Here is a 26,725-nt window from a genome sequence, read left to right as displayed (position 1 = left end):
TTTTCTACGAAAAGTAACGACTTTTATTATCTTTATCAGAAATTATTTTTTAAACTTGTAAGATCAATTTTCATAATGGTCATATTGTTTCCACGCATTTTCAACCTTTTTTTTTTCTTGTTGGCAGGAGGGGGGAAAAAAGGGGGGGGGGGTCGTTTTAGAGACTTATCTGAGTAGACCTCTGAGAGACTTATCTGAGTAGACCTCTGAGAGACTTATCTGAGTAGACCTCTGAGAGACTTATCTGAGTAGACCTCTGAGAGACTTATCTGAGTAGACCTCTGAGAGACTTATCTGAGTAGACCTCTGAGAGACTTATCTGAGTAGACCTCTGAGAGACTTATCCGAGTAGACCTCTGAGAGACTTATCCGAGTAGACCTCTGAGAGACTTATCTGAGTAGACCTCTGAGAGACTTATCTGAGTAGACCTCTGAGAGACTTATCTGAGTAGACCTCTGAGAGACTTACCTGAGTAGACCTCTGAGAGACTTATCTGAGTAGACCTCTGAGAGACATATCTGAGTAGACCTCTGTCTTCGTCATGAGGTCCTTATCTTTAAGAGCAGTAATTAAACCGGAAACAGGTTATCAGCGGTGGTTCCCCACACCCCACTCGGCCACTTGCATTCGTACACTTCCGATACGCAAGTTCAAACCATTGCACAACTTTCTCTCAAGGGACTGCACAAGCTCATGTCATTGTTTGGGTCCGTCATCTGTGTGGTCTAAGATTTATGTCAAATATTTTTTGCTCGAGGGGGGTGGGGTGGGGCTGCTAAACCGCTTTTGTTGTTGGTGGGAAAACATAAAGTCCGCGCCAAAGGGAATTCCCGATTTTAAAAAAAAATGTTAATACCGACTGATGAAAACGCCATGTGTTGCATAAATTAGCTCGGTGATGCCCAAAGGTTGATACGCGCATCTATAATGGGGATACCTCGAGCCGGGAGCGAGGGCTGCTTGTGGAATGTATACTCTACTTCTTTGCTGTAGACTTGTGTCTAGGCCTTTTAGGATGAGATGTTATCTTTTTGTGTGTGTGTGTGGGGGGGTGGCCTTTACTTTAACCCTAAGTGACGTTGTTTACTGTACTTTCTCTTTCTTCCCATCAAGCCCTAGCTACACTACACCTAACATAGTTATCCCACGGGAGTACAGTTCGAAAAAAAATAAATTAGATAGAGCTAGCCCCTAGGTGACGTTATTGCTATGTGTTAAAAATTAACTAAAGGCCCCCCTCTGATTTTGCACAAACTATTTTTCAATTTGTTCGTTTTAGTAAAATGGATAATTGATAATACATTCATATGAAAAGCACATTTTAGTGAATAAAATTATAGATCTACAATATGGAATAATAATTAAAGAAATAGTTAAAATGCTTAATTTATCTTCTTTTGTTTCACAATTTATCATCACCACCATCAAATTCTTTGTGATTGAGAACTTAAAAAAAAAACAAAAAAAAACAAAACACCCAGTTCAGTTCAAAAATACTTATGATGAAATGCTCGTATGTCCCCCTACTGATCAAAAGCATGTGGCTACCTAGACCTGTTCAGTCTGGAACAGTCAAAAAGGATATGAGAGTCGGTTTCACACCGTTAATCCAAGAGGAAGGCTCACATGTTACGGGAGGGATGGTGTAAAGTTCCCCTTGGAGGGATACTAATTATGATATGTTACATATACGGGTATCTGACTCGGTACCCAGTGCATCGTCTCCGCGATCTTGTAACGTTGGCCTATTTCACGATTAGTAGTCTGTACCGTAAAGTAAAAAAAGTCCCGAAATTTATAATGAAAAAGAAGTGGGGAGGGGTGTATGGCGAAATAATTTTTTCCCAATCTGCTTCTAAAATAAAGGAAAAGATAATCTCATAAATGGTTTGTAAAAAAAGCATAAACTGAAACAGAAATCTATGTGAGGATCTAATCGCGTCAACTACTGAAACTCTTGTTTTCTTGCAAAATTTACCACAGAGCTGACGCATTAAACAGTACGTTGAGCTTCTGCTCTCTCTCTCTCTCTCATTTTCGTATGATTCATGACTCTATGTTCTCTAATTCACAATAATAAATTATAACAGCGTTGTTCAGCCTCAGTGGGTTTTAGACACACAAAAAAAGTGAATAATCAGATTTTGGAGTTTAGCAATTCCTAGATTGTGTACAAGCCTTATCGTATTAATAACTGATTCCTCCCCCACTTTGTTTTTGAAGTATTAACAGCCCTCGCGCTGACCTCCATTGATAATTTTGCTTAAAATGAAGCAAGACTTGAAAAAAAAAAAAAAGGTTATTAATCACTTAAAACCTCTCTCGGTGGAAACAGCGATTTCCGAATATATATTTTCCCTTTCTTGACGCTCTTTTAAACTCGGTGCAGAAACATAAAAGCGAAATTATATGCAAAACATTCAACATCAAAGAAATATCAAATAAAAAATATATATAATTATTATTATTATATGAGTATATACAGAGTGCAAACGTGGTGTTTCCCTGGGGGACTTCGGTGGAAACAATTTCACAACTGTATAGCTTTTTTAAAAAAAATAATGACTGGTATAACATGTCGATCAATGATATTAAAACAATAAAAAGAAAACATCAAAGACTCGATAGATCCCATTGTTACTGGTCCTTGTGTCACTGTGTGTGTTTGTGTGTGTGTGTGTGTGTGATAACTTTAACGGGCAGGCAGAAGATCACATGACGCAGTACAAAGATAGGCCATACTACATGCTGAGCTGCATGCGGTCATACCTTTGATATCAGCGCCATCCTTTTGGTCGCGTCTGCGTTGACTCATTGTTTGTTAGTTCAGAGATGAAAGCAATCGTGTATGCGTGTGCGTGTATGCATATTTCTATATATATATGTGTGTGATTGTCGTGTCTGGGAAGGGAAGACTGTGTTATGTGTTTCTGTATCTGTGTTTCTGTGACAAACAGATAAACAGAACAATTGAAGATTGGAAAAATAGTGTGTGCAATTGGGGGCGGGGGGGGGGGGGCTGGCATATTGACTACAAGGCATTCACCTTCCGTATAGTCCAAAGGGCAATCCCTATTATTTTTAGTTAATATAATTACAGGAGATGGTGAACGAAAGCTTAATCTCGACCTGGTTTAAGTTCTGAGAGGTATTGGCCGAGAAAGTCCGCTTGTAAGAGGTCATAAAAAGTATATTTTTCAACATGTCTACCCAAAGTTTTAAATTTGAAAATGTATAAAAACATATTTGTAGAAAAAATTTTACAATGTATAACAGATATGTCAATTCTATCACAAGCCCAGTTCGTTTTAAAAACCTTTCAGAGTAACATTCCCTTGCTTGCTACTTTTAGAGGCCCCCAATCTGACGCTCTTGAAATGACCCTCGACACCATGCTCGTTATACTGAAAGCTTCTAAGCGCGAAGGAAAGCTGCGCAATCAGATAAAGACAACTCTTAACAATTAATTGCAGGATCTGTCGCAAACAGAGCTCACTCCCTTTTTTTAAAAAAAATTCTCTGCCAGTTTCCCAGCGTAAATAAGGCAGTTTCGCGCCACCATTGTCTCCAGATATAAGATCCATGTATAGATCTAAATATGAGCTTGTATATTAACATTACTTGGTCTGTCCATCCCAGTTTTGTCTGACTCGTCATGACGTGGCGAGGAAATAAACGCAATCAGCTGATGATAAGAGAGTAGAGATCCGAGCCCAGAGGTCATAACAGAGAGAGAGGGAAAGAGAGAGAGAGAGAAAGTTATAGATTTAAGTAGTTCTGGAATGCACGCTCAAATTACTTTTTTTTTTTTTTTTGCTATCAGTGGTGACTGAGCGGTAAAGCGCTTGGCTTTTGAACCGAGCGAACCGGGTTCGAATCCTGGTAAAGACTGGGATTATAATTTCGTGATCTTCAGGCGCCTTGAGTCCACCCAGATCTAATGGGTTGGGAAAAAAGTAAAGGCCATAGGTCATTGAGCTGGCCACATGACACCCTTGTTAACCATAGGCCACAGAAACTGATGACCATTACATCAAGTTCTAATTCCTCCATCCTATGGGTATCCGTCCACGCCTACGGTTTACTAGCACACGTTACTTTACAATATTGTTTCTAAAGCTTCCAAATTTCAATTCGACCAACTTGTTATTATCTACGAGTGTCAACTAGGGCGTAAATGTCCAGACAAAGCGATAAGGTCAAAGAATCACACGCGGAAGGTTTACCAGGGAGCATATGTTACGTAATCACTCCGCGACTCGTGCAAATATGGAATGAATAAGTTTCTAACTAAAACTGGCAAACGTTACATTAAGACAGTCCAGCGAATTGGATGTGTTTTAGCGTGTGTGTGTGTGTGTCTTTGCCTACATTGGAATATTTTATCATTGAGTGTCTCGCGTGCACGAATGCCCGCACCTCTTCTAACAATGCCATTAACTGGCCCACATATTTTTTACCAAGTTCTATATTTCTGCAATTGTGTGAGTGTGTGTGCCATTAACAGTCCTGCGCGAGGAGGTCCCGAGGGTTCAAGCGACTTGGTCTAATACAAAAGTCTGAACACATTTCTTTCTTTGGCAACTAATCTTTTCTTTCTATTCTTCCTTCTCTCTCGCTCTTCTCTCCAGGCCTGAATACTATTGCATTAAAGCGCAACCTTCATAACATATTGTCTTTGGCTAAAACTAAAGTGTCCTACCGGGAAACCTTATTTTAAAAGACCTCACCTCCCCCCGCCCCCTTTATCGCCTCCTCTTCCCGAGTGCCCTGGAGCTAGTGGAGCAATTGAGAGCAAAGCTCCGCGTTTTAAGTTGTGCGGCGCCAAATCGTCTCCAGCCAGGTAAGCTACTTCTCCCAGGTACAAAGACGCTGCCCTCGAGTGTATCCTCGTGGAACACTTTTTTTTCTCCTCTCGTAAGTTTAAAGATTGTTTTTTTTAATAAAGTGTTGATTTTTTTTTAATCGGAAAAAAAAAAGTTGTAGGGGGGGGGGTTAGGTAGTAAAAAGGTTCATAGAAGACCTTTTATTCTACAGGCTGTGTACATGCAAATAAGTTAGTCTTTGATGATTAGACATTCAAACGGACTTATGACATTTTAATCACCTAATTACTTCAAGATTAAGCCGAACGCTGCTCACGTCACGTGACGCCGTTACCTTTTTGGGTGTAATCAACAAAAGGGGGTGGCGGGTGCTTAAAGCTGCTGGTTTAATAGTGAGTCAGTGGTCCGCATGTGGTAGCAGTGAGTCAGTGGTCCGCATGTGGTAGCAGTGAGTCAGTGGTCCTCTTTCGTTCAATAGTTAGCCAGTGGTCCATTGTGTCCATAGTAGACTATAATGTTAGCATTGTGTTTTTCCTTTATAAAATGCAGAAACTTGTTGGTCAAGGTAACTAAAAAATGAAATTAAATAAACAAAAAGAGTGGCCTGGGGAGGGGGGGGGGGTGATGGAATTATGTGGAAAAAAAAATTAAAGTCTATTCTTCCCTCTCCAGACATTCATGCATGCGTCAATATTTATATAGTATTTATAAATCACGCCATGTAACAAAACATATAAGCCATCGCTTCAGCCTCGTGTATTTGTTGACAGTACATGTAGTCCCCAGTTGTTGATTCATTTTATTTTTTTTTCGGTTTAATTGCTTTATTTCTGTTTCAAACACATTGTGTTAAAAATTTCTGTTTCTTCGGTCGAATCCCATTGACCACGAAGCCGCACTCGTGGCTAATTTAAAAGTAACGAGGGCACATTCCTACATCCCACGTGTTACCCGAACTAAACTATCCGGCGTTACCAGACGATTAACTATATGGTTATTTGCATACATTTTAAGTTGTATTTATTTAAAAAAAAATAAAGTTCCATGTTTATCACTGTGCACATGTTTGTTTGTTGCTACTTTCACAAGTATACCGAAGGTTCTTAACACGAGGCTAGTCGAGGAAAAAAGGCCCTCGGTTTCTCACCCCTTCACTAGTTCTAAGGCAATGCATCCCCCCCCCCCGCACCCCACCCTCCTTTCTAAGCCTAACTTTTTTTTTCATCGTCTGCTACTTTGTGTCGTACTGCAACGGTTATACTAAAAACATAAAAGAAGGAATCACAATTTACTGAAACTTCCGAAACAATTTTCCCATTTTTCCATGATAATTATTATTATTATATAATTATTTAATGATGATTTAGTTAAATAAGCCCCCCCCCCCTTATTTTTTCTTACTAGTGGTCACGTGGTAACTGTCGTCACTATCATCACAACCAGTCGTCTGCTGGTGTTATTTGTAAGCAATATTTCAATCGATTGTTTTTTTTTTATGCTATTCACAAATGACGACATCAACGCTGACAAGTCCAACAAATTCCTTGTATACAATTCGCCTACAGGGGTTGGGGCGAAATATTTTTTTCTTAATTGAAAAAAAAAATCTAGATCGTCTCAACTTTAACAGTTTCAGTGGAATGCCATTTATTTTTCGGCCGTATTGTTCGTTTTTTTCCCGGGCAATTTTGTTCGGTATTGTTCGTTAATGATCGGCCATGTTTATCGTTAACTGTCAACATTGTTGTTCGGTATTGTTCGTTAATGATCGGCCATGTTTATCGTTAACTGTCAACATTGTTGTTCGGTATTGTTCGTTAATGATCGGCCATGTTTATCGTTAACTGTCAACATTGTTGTTCGGTATTGTTCGTTAATGATCGGCCATGTTTATCGTTAACTGTCAACATTGTTGTGTTCGGTATTGTTCGTTAATGATCGGCCATGTTTATCGTTAACTGTCAACATTGTTGTGTTCGGTATTGTTCGTTAATGATCGGCCATGTTTATCGTTAACTGTCAACATTGTTGTGTTCGGTATTGTTCGTTAATGATCGGCCATGTTTATCGTTAACTGTCAACATTTTTGTTCGGTATTGTTCGTTAATGATCGGCCATGTTTATCGTTAACTGTCAACATTGTTGTTCGGTATTGTTCGTTAATGATCGGCCATGTTTATCGTTAACTGTCAACATTGTTGTTCGGTACTGTTCGTTAATGATCGTCCATGTTTATCGTTAACTATCAACATTGTTGTTCGGTATTGTTCGTTAATGATCGGCCATGTTTATCGTTAACTGTCAACATTGTTGTTCGGTATTGTTCGTTAATGATCGGCCATGTTTATCGTTAACTGTCAACATTGTTGTTCGGTATTGTTCGTTAATGATCGGCCATGTTTATCGTTAACTGTCAACATTGTTGTTCGGTATTGTTCGTTAATGATCGGCCATGTTTATCGTTGACTCTCTGCACTGTTGTATTGTGGAACTCTCCATACACGTGACACTCGGTAGAATGTAGACAAATTTATGACTGATGATTGTAAACATCTCGATTCTCTTCTAGCCAGTGTAACACGAAATACTTGCCGAAACATCATCGGTATAGAGCTCATTATATTCCGCTGTGTTTTCTTGTTGATTATGTCTTGCAAAACAAAAAAAAAAAGGTATCGTTGATCCCCCCGCCCCCCACCTCATATTGTGTAACGCCCTACTACCACATACGCCCTCAGGCCTCTCTGCCTCCACCGGCACCACCCCATTGATTTTTTGTTTTTTTAAATCTCTACCTGCGCGAGGTGATTAGATCAAAGGTGAGACAATGGGGTCCCAAAGACAACGTGGATATGAAATTAAAGGAGGGACGAGATCAAAGTGAAGGATTATTGGGGCAGATAAAACTTTATTCAATCATTTCATTAGAAGCAGAAGGGTCGAGAGGCAGAGAGAAATAAATCGTGAAACAGAGAGAGAGAGAGGGGGGGGGGAGGAGAGGCAGGAAGTGATCGTGGAAGGTGAACGGGGGGTGGGGGGAGATCGTGAGAGGGGGAGGCAAAGATAGTGTGAGGTAGAGACAGATCGAAAAAGTTTGAGCGTGAAAGAGGAATAGAGGGAAAAGCAAAAGATAGAGGCACGTTAGTAAATATGGGAGATAGAACAAGAGAGGGAGAAAGAGAGAGAGAGAGAGAGAGTCAGAGAATGAGAGGGTTCACGCGATCGAAAATTGTTTAGTAAAACTGCAGAGCAAGAGTTGATTCTTTTGTGCTTTGAGAGTATCACACACACACACACATACTCTCTCTCTCTCTCTCTCTCTCTCTCAATATGCCATTCTTAATTAAATAAATCTCTGGTCAGTTCCCTAGTAAAAAAAAAAGTTTTTCAAAAATGGGGACTGAGAAATGGCCGAGTCACGATAGCACCTCGTTGGCACAACCAATCCTTCTTTCGACACTGGCATGTTCAATTTTATCTCCCTTTTGGGGAGGGATAAAATGTTCAGGGCGTAACACACTTCCACGCCCCTGACACCGCCCTGAGGGCGAACCGTGCTTGTCTTATAAACTGACCAGTCCACTGACATGGCCGTATCGGTCAGCGGTCCAGGTGCCGTGATTAATGTCGCTACTCATTGACTCGTGCCATAAATTCTGACATGGCACACAAAAGAGCTGGTCACTTGAGTCCGAGCCCGCCACGCCTATCCGTCTCAATGGTCGAGAAACCGCCGGGAATTCCCGTAATAGCGCCTCTAATGGAATTCCTTATCGCGTCAGTGTCCACTTCGACCTTGACCTTTGTCAAGATGTACGTTCTTTTCCTTAATTCCCCCCCCCCCCTTTTCCCCCTTTTTTTTTTAATTTGTAAAGTTGTATTATACCATGTTGAAATTTCATTAAATATAGAAGTGAATCTGGACCGGCACCTGGACCGCTGAAACAAAATGATGATACATACATATTAGACATAAATAAACTTCATTAGGAATAGGATCTACAAAAAACAAAAAAACTGAGAGGGAAAAAAACATAACAAAAACTACGAAAAAACAACAACCTACGGAAAATACAAAAGAAAAAAACTATTAAAAAAAAAAAAAAAAAAAAGCATAAAACAAAAACAAAACAGTACCCCCCCCCCCCCCAAAAAAAAAAAAAAAAAAAAAACAACCGCTTGGCTACCAAGGGGGATCGAGTTTGAAACCCTATCCTGGATTGCTTAGAGTCTAAATGATACCCATTTCCCCCACTGGTCCAAGAAAGACGCGAAACCGTATCGAACTAAGCCTGATGTTGTTCTATACAAAATTTAAAAATTTAGATAATTTTAAAATGTAAAAATTTAAATTTAAAAATTTAAAATGTAAAAATTTAACATTTTTAATTTTTGAAAATTAAAATTAAAAAATTTATGAAAATTTAAAAATGTAAAAAATTATAATTTAAAAATTTGAAAATTAAATTGAATTTAAAAATATAAATTTTAACATTAAAAATTTTAAAATTATAATTTTAAAACAATCTTTAATCTTTCTGTATATAAATGGATGTTTTCTTTTACCTCGCTCCCCCCCCCCCTTTTTTTTCCTCATTCGCATCCAAGTTTTTTGTTTTTTTTAAGTTTTACAACATTCCCGTCCGCCGTCAAAATGTTTTGAAGTTTTAAATTATAATTTGGGCACTCGGGGGTTAAAAACGATTGAACACGTGACTAAGGGCCCTATTTTATCTTAGAACTTAAAGAGTTTATGTAAATAGCCTACGTGTGTCACTTTGAAAACAAGATAGTAACAGGAGCGTTACACAAACTCCTGTGTGGACTCCGTGGGTCGGTCGTAGAAACTCTTAATATTGCTAATAAAATATTTTTGTCCGCGCCCCCCCCCCCCAAAAAAAAAAATGGAAAGGAACGGGAAGTGGTCAAACGTTAGGGCGCATGATTTGTTGTCAAAGAGTTTGAGATGTTTATTCGGGATTTATATTACCTACACCCCATTGAACGGGGAAAGAAAAAGCCATTTGGTCACTAAAGGATCAACTTTGACCACAAGAAGCAGATGACTTTTTAATTTACCTGTTTTCTGTCTCTCTTCTTGACCCTTCAAGTGCCGAGCTTTTTTTTTTTTACAGTGAGAGTGCATACAAAATGGGAATTATAATTCTGATACTTAGAGGCTTATCTACTACATGAGTTTTAAGGGTTAATTTCAACGCATTCTACTGGGGAATAAGTTTTGTCACGTGACTAAGTTTTGTCTCATGACTCTAATCTCAGCGAACAAATTAAAAAAAACAGCACATAAGCCCAATTATGCATCTGTTGCATTCTCATTAGTTACGTAATTAAATCGATGTTTATTGTCGTTACCTGTTTCAAGACGCAGACGATTTAAAGTTAAAGCTGAATTTTTAATTTTTTTTTTTTATTGTTAGGCTTATGAATTGTATTTACCATCGTCGATAATGAATAATAAGCCCAAAACGTGGTATAGGGTTATCCAAGAGTTTAAGAGTTAACCGAAACATCTCTTACGCTGTAGGATTAGGGCTTCTACTAATGACTAACTCGTTTTAGCGCCTGTAATAGAGATTGTATGGCTAAAATGTATGACGAATGCACTGTGAGCTTCCTAACACTGGATAATACAAATTTCATTTTAAAAAGTCAATAGAACTTTTGGTGGGATCTAATCAATCCGATAGATACGCTATTTATTTTGTTTTAAATACATTGTGAGGGTATATGATTAGATCTACAGGGGAGGGGAGGGCAGTGCATCTTCTTTGTTTGTTTTTTAAACTATTTATTTCTTGTTGAATTTATAGACATCTGTGTAGTATCTTGTGTGTGTGTCCCCAGAGAAGTGTAGTTTGTTACCTCCCCTAGATGAACGCTATCAGGGATTATAAATACACATACACAGAGAGGACGCTCAATGAAATCCCCCCTCCATGTCCCTCTCCTTTTTTTTTTTTTGGTTGTATTCTCTCCCCCCTATCGTAGTAGTCTCCCTTCTCTCTCTCTCTCTCAAGTCTCTTTATAAATAACAATTCTGTTTCTTAATGAAATGTCGACCTCCGTGCAATGGCTCGGGATATGATCCACTCGTACTTGGTATCTGTTTCTCGTGAAATGTGTTTGGTTGTAGATCTACAAGCCAATGGCCACACTTTAAATAGTCACATTCCGAATGGCTTCTGGGTTGCATCGGGAGTAGGAGGCCTACGACGAGGGGATAAAATAGAGAGAAGGGTTAATGGTGGTTGTGGGAGGGTCAATGGTTATTGTGAAGGGTCGCTTGTATTTTTGTTTTTCTGTTTGTTTTGTCCGGATCTGAAGAACGATTGTCACGTGGGTAGGTGGGGGGAGCCTTTTTTTTTTTCTTGCAGCTTACTGAAAGTGTAAATACCTCTACAATATATATTGACGTCTTTGCATAATAAACAGACATAGACGTTCTCTAGATTGACACGTCCCTTGCCCTTATACAAACACTGAACTGATCTGTTTACTTCTTCAACGTAAAAGAGAAGAAAAAAAAAAACCTCAAGAAAAACTTTAAAAAAATACTTAAAAAAAAAAAAGCTTATGTAAGAGTAATTGTATCATAAAGTTTGGATCAGTCGTGTAAATTGTGCGTACGATAGACCTAGACCAGTGCGATCAAAAATGTTTGTGTTTAGATTTTAGCTTTCTCAATATGCTATGATATTGTCACTTGTATGGGCCAGTTGTGAAAGGGGGAGGGAAGAAAGAGGTATCTTTGTGAATGTTACATGCTCGTTTTTTTAAATGCATAAAAATGTTCACTCTGGGCTCAAAAATCCTCAAGGGGACTAATTCAACTTATACCACCACATCTGTCACGTACGATTTTTTTTCCTTCTTCGAGATACCAAAAAAAAAAAAAATTACTAATACTTAATTAACTAATTGGTTAATTAAAAAAATTGATTCTTGTGTTGTCAGGTAAAATAAATAATTGTGCAAAAAATTTCAACTTAATCCGATATTGGTTGTGGGAGAAATAACGTGTACAAACTTTTTACCAGACAGAGTGAGTTGGTATAAATGGTTTTGTAAAAAACTCAGTAAAGAAGAAGCTGAACTGAATTGGACTTAACAAGATGACTATGAAGGGAAGTTTTAAGAGCCTTACTTTTTTACCTTTTTTTTTTCTCCTTATAGTTGACACTTTTTTTTTTTAAAGTACGTTTCTATTTTAAGATATTACTTAGGCAATATTGAGTTCCCCGGGTGTTAGACAGTGAATTGATATAAGCTTTAAAGAAAAAAAAGGGTAAAATGGACTCCCAAGACATTTAATTAGACAAATCAGTCATCGTCGATGTTATTTTTTTCTCTGTCATATTAAAACTGATTCCCACAAAGACAGCACACAGGTAACTTCCCTGGCTTTATGTCTGAACACCTCGTGACTTGAAGTACTCATCTGTTTATATTTATGGCAGCTAAATACACCAGTGCAGTCAAATCTTTTCTAGTTGGCTGTTTTTGTTTTTCTGTGCTTTGATTGGCTGTCTCTCCCGCACTTGTGTGAATGATCAAAAGACTGCAACTTGATTTTAACTGGTACTTCTATTATTGCCGAGCTCTGGTGTCGAGGGCCATAGTAATAGAAATGTATTGGGGAAGGGGATACAAAAAAAAAGCCGGGGGAGGGACATCAAACTGATATTCTGTTTGTATATATGTGTGTGGTTTGGTCAGGGTGGGGGGTGGATTCGTTTAAAGGTATCGGAATGAACTGAAGCGTGAGGTCCCACCATCTTTATTGAAATCCTGTGTGCCTTTCTTCCCAGTCTTGATCGTTGAACTGTGTCTTCAAGGGTGAGTAGCTTGGCGTCATCACAATTACAGATCGCTTGTTATTGCAATTTAACTGTGTTTATATCGTTATATTTATAAACGATATATCGTTATATTTATAAATATATACATATGACTGATTTATTATTATATTTATATATATTTATTTATTTATATAATGTACTATTATGTAGACGTTTTGCGTGTTTGTGTGTGTCGTGAAAGAACGAGAAGACCTAATTGTTTAGGCTATTATGGACTAATGGGCAGTGACCAATGATAGGTATGCACTTAGCCGTAAGTGACATAATTGTTAATATATGTACAATTGTCCAGTAACTAATGACTGTTAAGACATTTAGCCACTACGTGGCAAGTGATTTAGACTGTTAGTGACATATTCGGAGTCGGCAATATTTTGTATGTAATCAGGTGTTTAAAGATTCAGGTGACAATATATACGTTTAAGCAAACCCATTATAATATGTTCTTTTTAACCAAGATATAAGTACGGGGCCATCGAGCAACCCTCGTCGCCTGCTCGGTGAACGATGAAATAAGTTATTACATAATCTTAATAGTTTAAAAAATATATGTTATGCATTTCGCCTTTCAGTCAATAAATAGACTTTAATATATATACAATTTGTGGCCGATGTTCATGTATTGCCTAACAGCAAAATGTATATGCTTACACGTATTGCCAACAATTATCTAAAATCACGCAGCTTTTATTCGTTAATAAATACATTCACTGAACGATCTCGTACTTTTTACGAAATTCAATTTTAATGAATAAACCCCCCCCCCTCCTTTACTGCTTCCACTGTCCTGAACTTAGGACGAATTGAAGGCCCACTTGCGCAAAAAAAAAATAAAAAATAAATAATGTATTCGATACTTAAATTTTTGATACTAGTGAAACATTTCGCCTTTCGGGGAAAGTTAGAAAGTTGCGCATAATTCGATCTAGATTTAATGAATGAGTTACTCAAAGCACCGGCGGTACTACCTGGCAAGCACATTGTTACAGACCACAAAGCACTTGTGCACAGTAGTCGAACCACTTGAGTGACACCATTTCCCTTCCCCCCCCCCTTTTTTTTTTCCACAACAGCTTTTAACTATTGCCTTAGTGTGTGTTAGCGTGTGTGCCCCTTTCTGTTTCCATTATTTTCTATCGCATCCTGGGGCTCCACACTCTAAATACTCACATCCACGGCACCTAAATCCTAATCGAATGTAAAAAAAAAGTCGTTTTATAAATCGTTTATAAAAGGAAAAATTTAAAAATAAATTCTCCAAGTGTTGACTTTAAAAAAGAAGAAAAGAACATAACTTTTTGATGTTAAAGGGGAGATAACTTTTTTATTTTAAAGCAAAGAAAAACTATGTATCAAAGATAACAGGGACAAGGGTGACTACTCGAGATAACTGTCAAATGACATCAAGAGTGCCTCGTAACTTGGATAGAAAACATGCGACGCCGCACGGGGAAACTCGGAACACGTTTTTTTTTTTTAAACTAAGTTTTGTTTTTTAAAGGAGGGTGAAACTGATTCAAATTCATGCGTTTTGTCATAAGTAAGTTTAAGGCTTAGGGTCCAAGTTATAACAGCTCGTAGCACTAAAACCCTCGTTCTGTCATCGCCCAGGACGGACTTTGCTCGTCTGCGTGTATTTTTTTTTCGTTGGGACGAATGAGAATCTGTATGTAGATACTAGGAGGTTATGGACACCCAACCAAAAAAAAAAAACAACTATCGGGAGGTGTGTGTGTTTATTAGAGAGAGAGAGATGGTCTGGTGACTCATGCTAAATGATAAAAGCAATATATCAGTACTTGTATTTCTGATCCTTTATCCCGTATATCTATTAATTTTAATTGTGCAATTCCGTTCTTTGATAGATCGCGCAACAGAAAAGACTTTGGTCAGCCAATTTCCGATTAATGGATGTAGTTTATAGGTCTAAAACTAGTCTTAGCAGTATCAAATTAGTCTTTGCAGTATCAAATTAGTCTTAGCAGTATCAAATTAGTCTTAGCAGTATCAAATTAGTCTTAGCAGTACCAAATTAGTCTCTTCCAACTTAACGTGTTCCATGCATTTGTGTGTGTGTGTGTGTGGTTCTTTTAGCTATTTATCCGAAATCATTATAGGCCTTATGAAACTGATTGTTACCTAACTACTGTGCAGTAAGTCTTCATGTGTGTGTGGGGGGGGTGGAGTGGGGTGGAGACGAGAGGGCTTAGATGGCAGTAGCGTCACTAAGATGCGTGTCACTCAGTGCGGCCCACATTCCTGTAAATTCGTGTTACGTCACTGTGATTGGATGGACGTGATCACGTGATCCATTAGCCAAAGATTAATTAAGATTGTTGTCGTGTCTCTTTGTGTGTATGTGTGTGTGTGTGTTTGCTCGCGCGCGTATTTGTTGTGCTGTAAAAGTATATGTGCACAAAGCGGTATATGTTACGGCCGAGACACGGGTTTCCAGTTCGGATATCATACTTATCACATATCGTCTGCTGGTATGTACCAGGAGATAAATCGCCAAGATAAACGATGTACCCATACGATACCCACTCTGATTGAACCTGTGTGTGTGTTGAAGGTGGCTAAGTGATTACCGGATGGTAATTTGATTACCAACTTGACTAGACGTATCCCAGAAGCCATTTCTCATGTACAGACATTGTTTGTCTGCCCAGACTCTAGAAGTCTTGTCAGTTTTGGAAATTTAATCTGTACACTCCCCCCCTTTTTTTCCCCCAACACACGGTCCCTCTTTCTCATCATGCTCTCACGTACCCCCCCATCCCCCTCTCTTGAACCCGACCTTCATTATTGGAGTATTGTCTGGATTGGAGGATTGGTCCAACAGAAGATGGTCATCTTACCACTAATCAGATTTAAATGGCGCTGTGTGCCAGGAATGATCGATTGAATTTCATTCATCGATCCGTTTTTTTTTTAAACATGGCCTTACAATGGGAAGCGTGGTCGAGAGGGTAAGTACGCTTGAACTTGGCTTGCCTTGGCTACCTATGAAGGGGGCTTGAGGTTCGACACCCGACTTGAGCAGAGTTGTGTTTACTGAGCAGCACGGAAAAACCTTCTCCTAGATACCCCCTCCCCCCACCACTGGTCCACAACTGAGATTGGACCAAAGCGCTCTGAGCATGCTATAAGCATGAAAGTATAAAGTATATAAAAGCCATAATTATATTAACAATGAATATGGCTCCTTCTATCTCGGAAGAAACGACTTACAATGTAGACACACATATTCTACTATACGTTCGAATTCCTGTTGTAATCTTTTATTTTGGGGGTGGCGGACAAACGATTTCGGGGGGGGGGGGGGGTACGTTTTTTCAAAAGAACAAAAAAAAAAAGGGAGTTTATCAATCAGCTAACGATTAAATTCCGTCCCTTATCAAGCTTTTTTTTTTCTTTTATAAATACTATTTTAAAACTGAGCCACCCTACACCCTCTCCCTGAGCCCAACAAATGATATTCCTTAAGCTGGCTGTTTTCCGTTTTACATGTTCTCATGCCATTCACCAAACTGTGTCCTGAACATTGAGATAATACTGGTACTAGTCCTTTCTTCTGCACCCATTCTTGCAATTGCGTCATTTTTTTCTCTAGAGGAATACAAATCATCAAAATAAAGTTTGATTTGTATCGATAATATGGCTGCTTAGCTTGTGTGTTGATAATCGATACATACATTTAATTTGCTTGTATCGATACATACGTTCTTCAGTTGTAATCGATACATTCATCTCTAGCCTATTATTTTTTCTTTGTGTTTATAATGTTTATACTTTAGAATGGATGCATAGCGCTAAAAGATAAGATCACAAGTCTCACAGGGGCAGTGAGAATACATTCACGAGTGAGAAAAACGTTCGTAAATTACGAGCAGGTTCCTTTTATTTCATATAATACTTTTTTTTTTTAAATTTTTTTATTGCAATCTTTTTAATTAATCCTGATTGATCTGTTCAGATTCAGAATCATTACCATTTTAAAAACAACAATAATTTTTCTAACTTAAGATGTTAAGTGTCTAGATCCTAATGAGGTACAACCGTAATGTGCTATGTAGGGGGAAAAAAAAGGGGGACTCGGATCACTCGGTGCTGCGCTCAGCTTTCGTTAAGTTGAACACTCTAATCACAACCCCAAGAATTTCACGAGGGTTCACTCGCTGAACTCGGCATGACGTCACTGCTGGAAGGAATGCTCAGAACGCTGGACGGGAAATCGAGGGTGTCTATTTACAAATTTTAAGCCAGTGTTTTTCTTTCCTGTTTGATATATCGTCGGCTAAACTCATCCGCTGAATGCAATGTCTGGGTTTCTTTTCCTTTCAACCCCATTTCGAATGTGTCTGAAATAGCTAATCTTGCCTAGTTCAAAAAAAAAAAAAAGAAAGGTGATTGTATGTCAAGTCTAAAATAGCTAATCTTCTTGCAGGTCTAAAATAGCTAATTGCCCGTAGATTTAAACTATGCATTAAATTGTCTGTAAAATTGATTTTAAAATGGCTTATCTTGTGACTGTCGACGTTGACCCGGGAACTTGATGTAGCCTTTGAAAATGTATATTTCTGTAGGTAGAGTTAATAGTCGAGTCTTACTTTAAGGTAATCTCCGGTGTGTAGCGAGTAACGATTTAGCCATTTCGTCCTTCGATAAAAGCGTGTGAACGTTTTGCATGTGTGTTTGTGTGTGTTTCTTAGAGTACTTTAAAATCAAATTTACTTGACAAAAGACTTTTTATCTTTTAACTTTTATACATATAACGATATATGTAACCGTTCGCCATCGGTAATATTTCTATTTTTTATAACTTATCATTGATGTAGAATTGCTTCATAAATTTTATGGGAGATAACTTGCAGCTACAACGTGATAACCTAAAATTTGATTTAAGAAAATTCCATAATCTCAGAAATTAAATTAATGAAACAAAAACTTTAGAAAGGGGCGAATGTTCACTATTTCCTAATTTAAACAAACAGTCGGGAAGCTGTTTAAAGTTTATTGAAAATTTCAATGCCCTCTATTCCGATTTTGAAGTTTAACAAATCCCAAATTACACTGAAAATGGTAATAGCTCAATAGATAATGAATGTATATGATGATGGTATGGAAGAGACGGACGTAACATTGCAAAGAAAACTGATAGGATCCTATAAATAGGATTGCTAATGAAGAGCTTAAAGTACAATTATGAACAAAATCATCAGCCCTTCTAACTTCAAAAAGATTATATACATATCTCTTAACAGCAATTTGATAGGAATTCAAAGACCATATGAATGTTTGAAATTGTTTTGTTTTTTCCATCTTCAGCAAGGTCTCCAATATTTTCATATAAAAATTAAAAAAAAAATGGACATCAATAACCGAGAGGTTTTAATATTTAAAATAAACTAAATTCAAACTCAACATTAAAACACATTTTATTATCAAAGCAGCCCACTAATTGGCGTTTTATTTTTGTTTGGTTATCACATGTAATATTTAATAAAATTTTTTAAAAACTTTCCTTTCATTAATGGTATGCATACGCAGTGGATGCATAGATTCACATTGATTCACGTTCTGTCATTGTTTGAATAAAATGTGGTCTACAACTGACTGCATATTAAGTCGTAAACAATCTATGTTCTTGTTTTCTCCAAACTTTTTCTGTGGTGATTGATGTTCTTGTTGTTGTTGTTGTTGTTGTTTTAATTGTTGCTGAGGTTGTTATGATGGTAGTTACTCAGTTTTTATCATTGTTTTGTAATTGCTGTGGGTTTGATTGTGTTTTTTTGTAGTGATTTTTTGATGTTTTGCTTGTTGTTGTTTTTGTTTTTCGGTTGTTGGTTATCGCGATGGAGAGTTGTGTGAAAGAAAGAGGACATTTTCAAGAAGTGGACACCCGTTGTAGGACAATATGAGATTAAAGTTATATCAAGATGAAAACTTCTCAAACCGTTAACAAGAATAAACAATGTTACAAAGACAGTTTGTGTGAAAACATAAACTCAAAATCGTCCCCCGAAGTCGTCCACCTAGACTATAGTATTCACCAGGATTCGAACACGGGACTTCCGGTTCTAAGTGCTTTACCCCTCTGCAACTCCGTACTTTCATTTAGCGTACACTTATATTTTAAAAAATAATAATTATTAACCTTATCCATATATTCAAAATTAATAACATGTTACATGTAATAAAGAGAAACTAAAAAAAAATAATTCTTGACCTACTTTAAGCTACAATTGTGTACAAATGACTTAACAAGACTTTATTTGTCATTCAAACTAGACATAGATCTAGCTAGATCTAAGCTCTATTTATTCTTATTTCGATTGTCAAGTGTAGGCCCCTACAATGAGGATATGTTAAACTGTGCGCTATAAAAGTAGTTTTTTTTCTTTTTAAACTTATAACTAAAACAAAGTTCGTATCAAAATACTCTTTTTAAAAAACATTTGAATCAGTATTCTATTCAATGATTTAGTTAATAAGTAGCAAATATATTTTATAATGATCCATTGACACTTTTACCACTGTGACCTTAGATGCAATTTTTTTGTACCAATGCGCCAATCAATCTATGAAAGGAGCTTGAGTTATTAATGAAGAAGTCCATGACCTTTTTTTAAAAAAAGTTACCTCCCCTGAAATTTTTCATTGAAAAGTGGTGCAATTTTTTTTAAAAATCTGCTTGCATATATAATTTTAAAAATTAGATGGTTTACTTTCGCAAAAGAAAAAAGGTAGCCATTGCATCAGAACTTTGAATTATCTAAAATATCATCATGTCCTATTTTCATTTTCTCTTCTAGTTTCTGATATCTAAACGGGACTGACGGACGGACGGACAGACAGGCCACACAAAACTAATTAATAGGAGATTTTCGAACTTTCCCGACACCTGAACTGAAATAATTATTCTACTTGAAACAACCTTACTAGATATAATCGGCATGTACAATAACCGTACAATGTATTAAGCATGCCTTATGATGTTGAAGTATAGTTAATAGACGAATACTAATTTAATTTTAGACTCCCCCCCCCCCCAACAAAAAAAAACAAAAAAGAACCCCATAAAGCCTTAGTGACCAGTAGCCAAAGAAGAGCCATCACAGTTGTGTGTGCAAAGGACGTGAGGTATGGCGAGAGTGGACAAATAAAACCATTGTCCTCCAGTTCTCAACGTGACCCAGGTCATAACGGAAGACGGTCGCGGGGGCGGGAAACGTTGGCCCCCTTTGTCTGAGTGTCAGGGCGGTCTGAAAGGACTGTTTGTGTGCTGGACATCGTAATGTTATACTTAAGACGTCTGGTCTAAAAAAAAAAAATACCCCCCCCCCCTTTTTTTTTCCCCGTGGACAACAATTGAGTCGCCATCTCCCTTGCCCTCATTATGTAGTGGCCATGTAGTTCGAAGCCGGCGTTTGTTTGGCCAAGCGCGTCAAATGGTCAACGTGGTGATAATTGTCTCGCCCACCTCTTGGACCCCACTCTAGGGCAAGCCTAATGAAGGACACATTTGTGTGGGGAAACAAGACCCCGCAACTTTAGATTCTATAAGTGTACACAACCCCAAGTACTTATCACCTGCCTCCACTTTGTTGTCTTTTATTGATTCTAGCCCTCTGTTGTTTCGCTCGTATCGCGCTCAACGTTAGAACATTGTCTAGCCTCTCGCGTAGTTTCCTCCAGTTGTCAACCCATATTATACAGATACGACATCAATGGTTTCGTTGGCGCAATCTCCATCCATCCATCCATCCATCCATCCCAGTGGCGCTACAGCCCATGGAGGGCTCTGGCCTGCTTTAACACATCCCTCCATTCAGATCTCTCCTGGGCCTTTCGTCTCCACGCCCTACCCCAAGCTGCTTCAGATCTGCTTCCACATCATCTATCCATCGCATTCGGGGTCTGCCTTTGGGTCGCCTGCCTTTTGGTTTTTGCCTGTATACGATTTTCGCTCCTCTGTTGTCTGACATTCTTTCAAGGTGACCTGCCCAACGTAGTCTATTCTTTTTTTTATTTCGGTCACTATTGGTGGGTCTTCATACAATTGATATATCTCATGGTTAGTGCGTGTCCTCCACCCTGTTTCATCCTGTATGGCACCATAGATTTTCCTAAGAATTTTTCTTTCCCAAGTGTTAAGTAAATTTTCAGATGTCTTTGTCAGTGTCCAGGTCTCACTTCCATACATTGCTGCTGGTCTTATTATAGTTTTGTATATTATTTTCTTGGTTTTCCTTGAAATTGTTTTGCTCTTAAGTAAATGGTGGGTGCTATAAAATGCCCTGTTGCCTCCTGCTATTCTTTCATTTATTTCTGTTAGTAGGTCATTTTTGAAATTAATAGTACTTCCTAGATATTTGAAAGTTTGGACGTTTTCAAATTCGTGGTCTTTGATTTTGATATTTTGATATTTTGTCCCTCTGTTTGATTGTCTCTTGTCATTGTGATGTACTTGGTTTTACTGTCATTGACCTCAAGTCCTGCTGGTCGAGATGCTTCTTCTAGTTGTGTGAAGGCTCTAGCGATGTCAGAGGTTTCTTTACCCAATAAGGCAATGTCATCGGCATAAGCAAGGTATTGTAGAGGTTGGCTGTATATCGTCCCTGTTGGTTGGTTGGCGCAATCTCATTAATGTTAAATGTGCTCTTTCAAATCAGTATTGCCATATGTTTCCTTCAAGTCCTAAAACGAAAATCTTGGATTTATTTTTTGGGAGGGGGGGGGGAATTACAAATGTTTCATTTTAGCTGTCGTGTTTGTGTTTGTAATGTTATCACAGCGCCTTGAGCGTACTTTTTGTTTCTTAACAGCGCTCTATACATTAAATTATTATTATTATTATTATCATTATTGTTACAAATGAACAGTGATAGGTAGAGGTCAACGTGTGACCCCGGTGAGATGACACAGCAGCGAGTGTTCTCTGGAATCTACGCGTATAAACAAAGACAGGATGTGACGTGTCCTCACGTGTTGTTCCAGGGGGCGAACAGATCTAAGAAGGGGGCAGCGTTACAAATGAACAGTGACAGATAAGAGGTCTCTACGTGTGACCCCAGCAAGATGACACTGAAGCGGGTGTTCTCTGGAATCTACATGTATAAAAACAAAGACAGGATGTGACGTTTCCTCACGTGTTGTTCCAGAAGATACAAGCAGTGCTTGTGCAACTTTGGAGAAGCGATTAGGGACTCTATATAAGCCAGAAAGTTAATGTGAAAGTCAGTCGTGAGTGAGTCGTCGTTACTGTTGTCTACTGTGCGAGACAGTAGAAGAGAGATGTGTACGACTCGATGCAAGTTAACTAGGGTAGAGTTAACTGGAGTGGACTACTGTCGTTAAAGTCTATACAGCGAACTACAGTGGACTTGAGCCGTTACAGTCGATACAGTCGATTTAAGACGTGTACGGCTCTGATTCGGTAGACTTGAGTACGACTTGGTTCAGCTTTGGGAGACCTGGAGCGACACCTGGAAGTGTGTCGGTGGTCTGTTTTGTGGAATACTGCTCGATGCACGTTGTGAAGAGATGAATTGCAACGAAGTGAAGAGATGAATTGCAACGAAGTATAGCTAACTGTAAACTGACAGATATTGTACAGTCTTCTACGCTACATGTTACAGTCACGAATTGTTAGAGTTAATAGTCAATAAAGTTATATGAAGCTGAAAGTTGAGTCGTCAAGTTCTTTGCAGTGTTTTTATTTGTGTGCCTACTAATACATTTAGCCAGAAGATTCAGAAATACGTAACATTCTTATAGTTGATGATTAAAAAAGAACGCACTGATCTCTGCCTGGCCCTTGTCGTATGCTCTGGTAACTATCGATTCCTGTGGTCCCTAATGACGTCTGAGTCCGGACGAAACAATCTTCATATTAACAGAACGTCAGAAACTTATAAGGACAAACAAATAGTTTGTCCGAAATTCATTGAATTGGTTTGAAATAACGGTTTTCTTTTTAGTGTATTCGGCAAAACGTAAGATAATCCAAGAATAAATTTTAGTTCGATAAATTGTCTTTAAAAGTTGTTAAGTCGTGCTATATTGAAGTCCTTGTATTGACCTTTTCGAAAGTACTAAACATAAGTATAATATAATTTAGCTTTTTTTCCCCCCTCATAATTTTGGCCACTTTTGACAATATTTTGGCTTGATTCTGGCAACTTTTGCCTAAATTTAGGCTACTTCTGGTTTAATTTTAATCTATATTTTGCCCACTCCCCCCCCCACTACATTTTTTTGGGACAAATTTTGTTACCTTTTTATGCCACCAGATGGCACTCACTCACCTCACTAATTAAAAACAGATGTCGACGCGTTGCCGCTACAACTGTGCAACATTTTTTTTCCTCTCAGTGCAATGCAACCTCGTGTCACGTTGGCCCCTTGCCTTACAACTCAGCAGATATTACAGTAGCACTGACCTATGTCTTACAGTAGCACTGACCTATGTCTTCCAGTAGCACTGACCTATGTCTTCCAGTAGCACTGACCTATGTCTTACAGTAGCACTGACCTATGTCTTACAGTGGCACTGACCTATGTCTTACAGTAGCACTGACCTATGTCTTACAGAAGCATTGACCTATGTCTTACAGTAGCACTGACCTATGTCTTACAGATGCACTGACCTATGTTTATCACCACGGGGCTGCTTACTATCTAGGGCCATGGGCTGATTTCTCGCATTTCACGAGTCAGTTTTCTGGAGTGATTGCGTAGTGTACTACTGCCTGGAAGATCCATTGATGGCAGTGTCTGACCTTTTTTTTTATAGTTCAAGTGACAACGTCAAGCGACCCAGCCCCCCCCTCCCCCCCCCCCGCCCCAGTATTTCCTTTTTAAAAATACATCTCTCATCTAAGTTCGTTCTTCTTACAGTTTGTCGGATGAAGACATTAATTCTGACCTGTCAGCGTCATTTTGTTTTGATGTGACACAGGGCCAAGTAAAACCTCGTACTACGCTCGGCAAGTGTGTGTGTGTTTGTGTGCACGGACAGACGGAGAGCGAGTAGTCTTGTTTTATCTTCGCGTCGGAGTCGAACTCGTCGCCCTGAAGTGAATGGCAAATTAACGGATGAGATTAACGCGAGGGCGAGTCCTGTGATGTGGCCCCCCAGTTCTTTAATGAACTTAATCTTTTTCTTTTTCTCGAAAGCTTCAAAAATGTTTAATAGTTAAAAAAAAAATAAGAAAAAGAAAACCCGCCACTTTTTAAAAAAATGTCTTAAGACAAGAGAATATTTTGTTTCGTTAAAAACTAGTAAAACTCACTCACACGGTGGTGTTTTTTAAATTAATTAGGGGAGTGTCCACTATTAAGTTAAACAGAGTAACTGCCCGTTGTTTATATTTCTATGTTTAAGATCCAGCGTGCATTCGGTAGACATCTTTTTGAAAGGAATAAAATGTAGCAAACGAAGAGGAAGTGTTATGGAGAAATCTGGCTTGAATAGAGGTAGTGTCAAACAACAACAACAACAACAACGACTTAGTGCTAAATGCCAAAGAGCTTCGAAATTTCATTCTACTCCGCAAAGAATGGCTCACTGATGAAAAATCCCCAACAATGTCGCATGATTCGGAGACGCACAGCGTACACACACTATACAAATGTAACCAGCCAAAGTGTAGGCCTAAGTGACGTCGAGTTGACCATTCTGTTGCTACCAGATTGAGCTGGTCATATTACATAACGTAGTTTTTAAAAAAATATGTCTTGGATTATGTCGTAAAATTTCGTCTTCAAAATAAAAATAACAATGGGCCTCATTCACCAATCGTAAACAAACAACATTTAGTCACGTGATAATATTGATAAAACAACGAAAAAAGAAACTGTCACGTGATAGCCATTGTGTATTAAAAATTAGATCGTAATTTGTATAGAAGAGATAGAGAATCACGTGGCTAAATGTTGTTTGTTTACGATTGGTCAAAGAGGCCCATTGTAAACGAAAATAAATGTAAAATTAGGTCAAGGACAAGACGAGACTAATTACTTTCCTTAATCTAACATGCTGTTTAAATATTGAATCTCCTGCCATTCTGTGCGTAGAAAGAAACTTGATTCTTGCTATCTAGTTATTATAACACGTTTTGCTTCTACCCGAAACATTTGATTGGTAGTCGTAACAGTAAAACTTTTTTTTTGTCAAAATGAAAGTCACTTCCGGAACCGGAACTGACTATGCTTGTGCGACTTCCGACGGTCACTCTTTTTTTTTTCTTTACAGAGTATGTGTGTTTTTTTTGGAGATTAAAAATTAAGTTCTTTTAGAGTGTCACTGCCGGTGTGCCAGTCATCCTTTCCCACCTGCTAATACTCTTTAAATGTCTTGGCGAACTTGCTTTGTACTGACTCCCCCTTTTTTTTTAACACGCAAGCAAGCACGCACACACACACATACACACACCCAGCCAGCGCACACAAAGGGAACTTTGATCAGTCCCACAAATGGTCATTAATGGCATCCAACTGTACATATTAGGTTAAAGCAGTCACTACTGGTTCATAGCTTTCGATGAATGGACTTCATTTCTTTTAACACATCACCATTTCATATACTTCATAATTACCATTCTTCGCAACAGTATCTACTTAAACAACCCACATTACCAAAACTCCAGCAGCGCACATGACAGCCCATGTTACAGCCCACATTCTCCAAAGAGCCCACATCGCCATACTCCAAATAGCCCTACATAGCACTCTACAATCAGCCGACATTAGCACTCTACAATCAGCCGACATTAGCACTCTAACAGCCCAGATTATTCTGCTCCAAACAAACAAAAAAAATTAAACAATTAGTTAATTAATTGTTGGTGATTAATTATTATCTTTGATTTCGAAATAAGGGTAATAAATGCTACTTAATGAGAGATGTTTTGACACGTTTTTTCCTCCCACTTCCCATGCTCGGATCAATCCAAAAATTAACCAATTAGTTCATCATTTAGTAGCCTACTAATTAATTAATTTTGTTTTATATATCAGAAAGGGAGAAAACCCCCATAGCTTTCAGATAAATGGCAGTACTTAGCGGTTCCTTCCTGTAGATAAGCTTTGTTTTTTAAAAAGTTTTTTTTTCTCTATTGTTTGTTAATATTGCAATAAACATATGCACACAAAATGTATCGATTTGTTGACTACATCCTCAGGTTCACCCTCTAGCATTGTGCAGTACAGAGGACTACGACCGACGCTACGAGTATGGCTGGGTTGGATTTATCAAGCTGGAGGACTCAAGGTACGAGCCCGAATCGTGTCGCTCAGTCTTTGGAAAGGTGAGTGCTTTTCGTGTTATTTTTTTATTACAAAGCTGCTGTCAACTCTGTCTGTCTGGGTGGAATCTTGTACACGTTATTTCACCCACTTCCCAGTCTCGGGTCAAGTTGAAAGTTTGCACAATTGTTCATTGCCGAAAACAAAGCAAATAAAATAATAACAATAAAAATTATAATAATAATTATAACAATAATAATAAAAATAAAAATAAGGCTTGTCTTCGAGTGGTCCTAAAAGTGGTCGAGGAGTCAAGTTTTTGTTTTGTTTCATAAGTAGCAGACGTGTCTTCTAGACAGAAGGTTACCATGACCCTTTGACTAAACCAATGAAGCTAGAAAACGTGGATAGGCACTCCCCCACGTGTTTTTTTGTTGTTTTTTTTTTTAAATTCTAAATCACTTGTTTAAAATGCATAGACCTAGACCTAGATATATGTTGGCCTTCTCCAGCCGTAGAACGACTATGGTTCATCTTGTAATACTTTTTTTTTTCCATGTGACAGTGGACACCTATTCTAAAGAGCCATTCCCGTCCACATATAAAGCAGGTTAGGGTGAAATTCACTTAGAAGGTACAGGAGCCAGCCGTTTTTCGTTTGTCACGCTTTTCTTCCAGAGCTCAGGCCTATTTTTTTTTTTTTTGGCTTTCTTGTCACCATCTGTCTCCACATAGGGGGCTATGTCTTCCCAGTGGTCAACATCCAT

The 26,725-nt window shown here is 38.2% G+C and overlaps 1 protein-coding gene across 4 annotated transcripts in view; it reads left to right on the top strand.

Annotated features, from left to right (window-relative positions):
* The window catches only part of LOC106068759 (E3 ubiquitin-protein ligase znrf3-like), a 66,182-nt gene that overhangs the window by 18,304 nt on the left and 21,153 nt on the right, over window positions 1-26,725 (top strand). For all 4 annotated transcript variants that reach the window (XM_056005219.1, XM_056005221.1, XM_056005217.1 and 1 more), the window contains exon 3: window positions 25,895-26,020. In XM_056005219.1, coding sequence (XP_055861194.1) covers window positions 25,895-26,020 — 126 coding nt within the window. The remainder of the gene's footprint in view (window positions 1-25,894; window positions 26,021-26,725) is intronic.

The sequence above is a fragment of the Biomphalaria glabrata genome, chromosome 12 (genome assembly GCF_947242115.1).
Source record: "Biomphalaria glabrata chromosome 12, xgBioGlab47.1, whole genome shotgun sequence".
NCBI lineage: Eukaryota > Metazoa > Mollusca > Gastropoda > Planorbidae > Biomphalaria > Biomphalaria glabrata.
The sequence above is the reverse complement of the archived record's forward strand: the minus strand, read 5'-3'. Positions and strand labels throughout refer to the sequence as shown.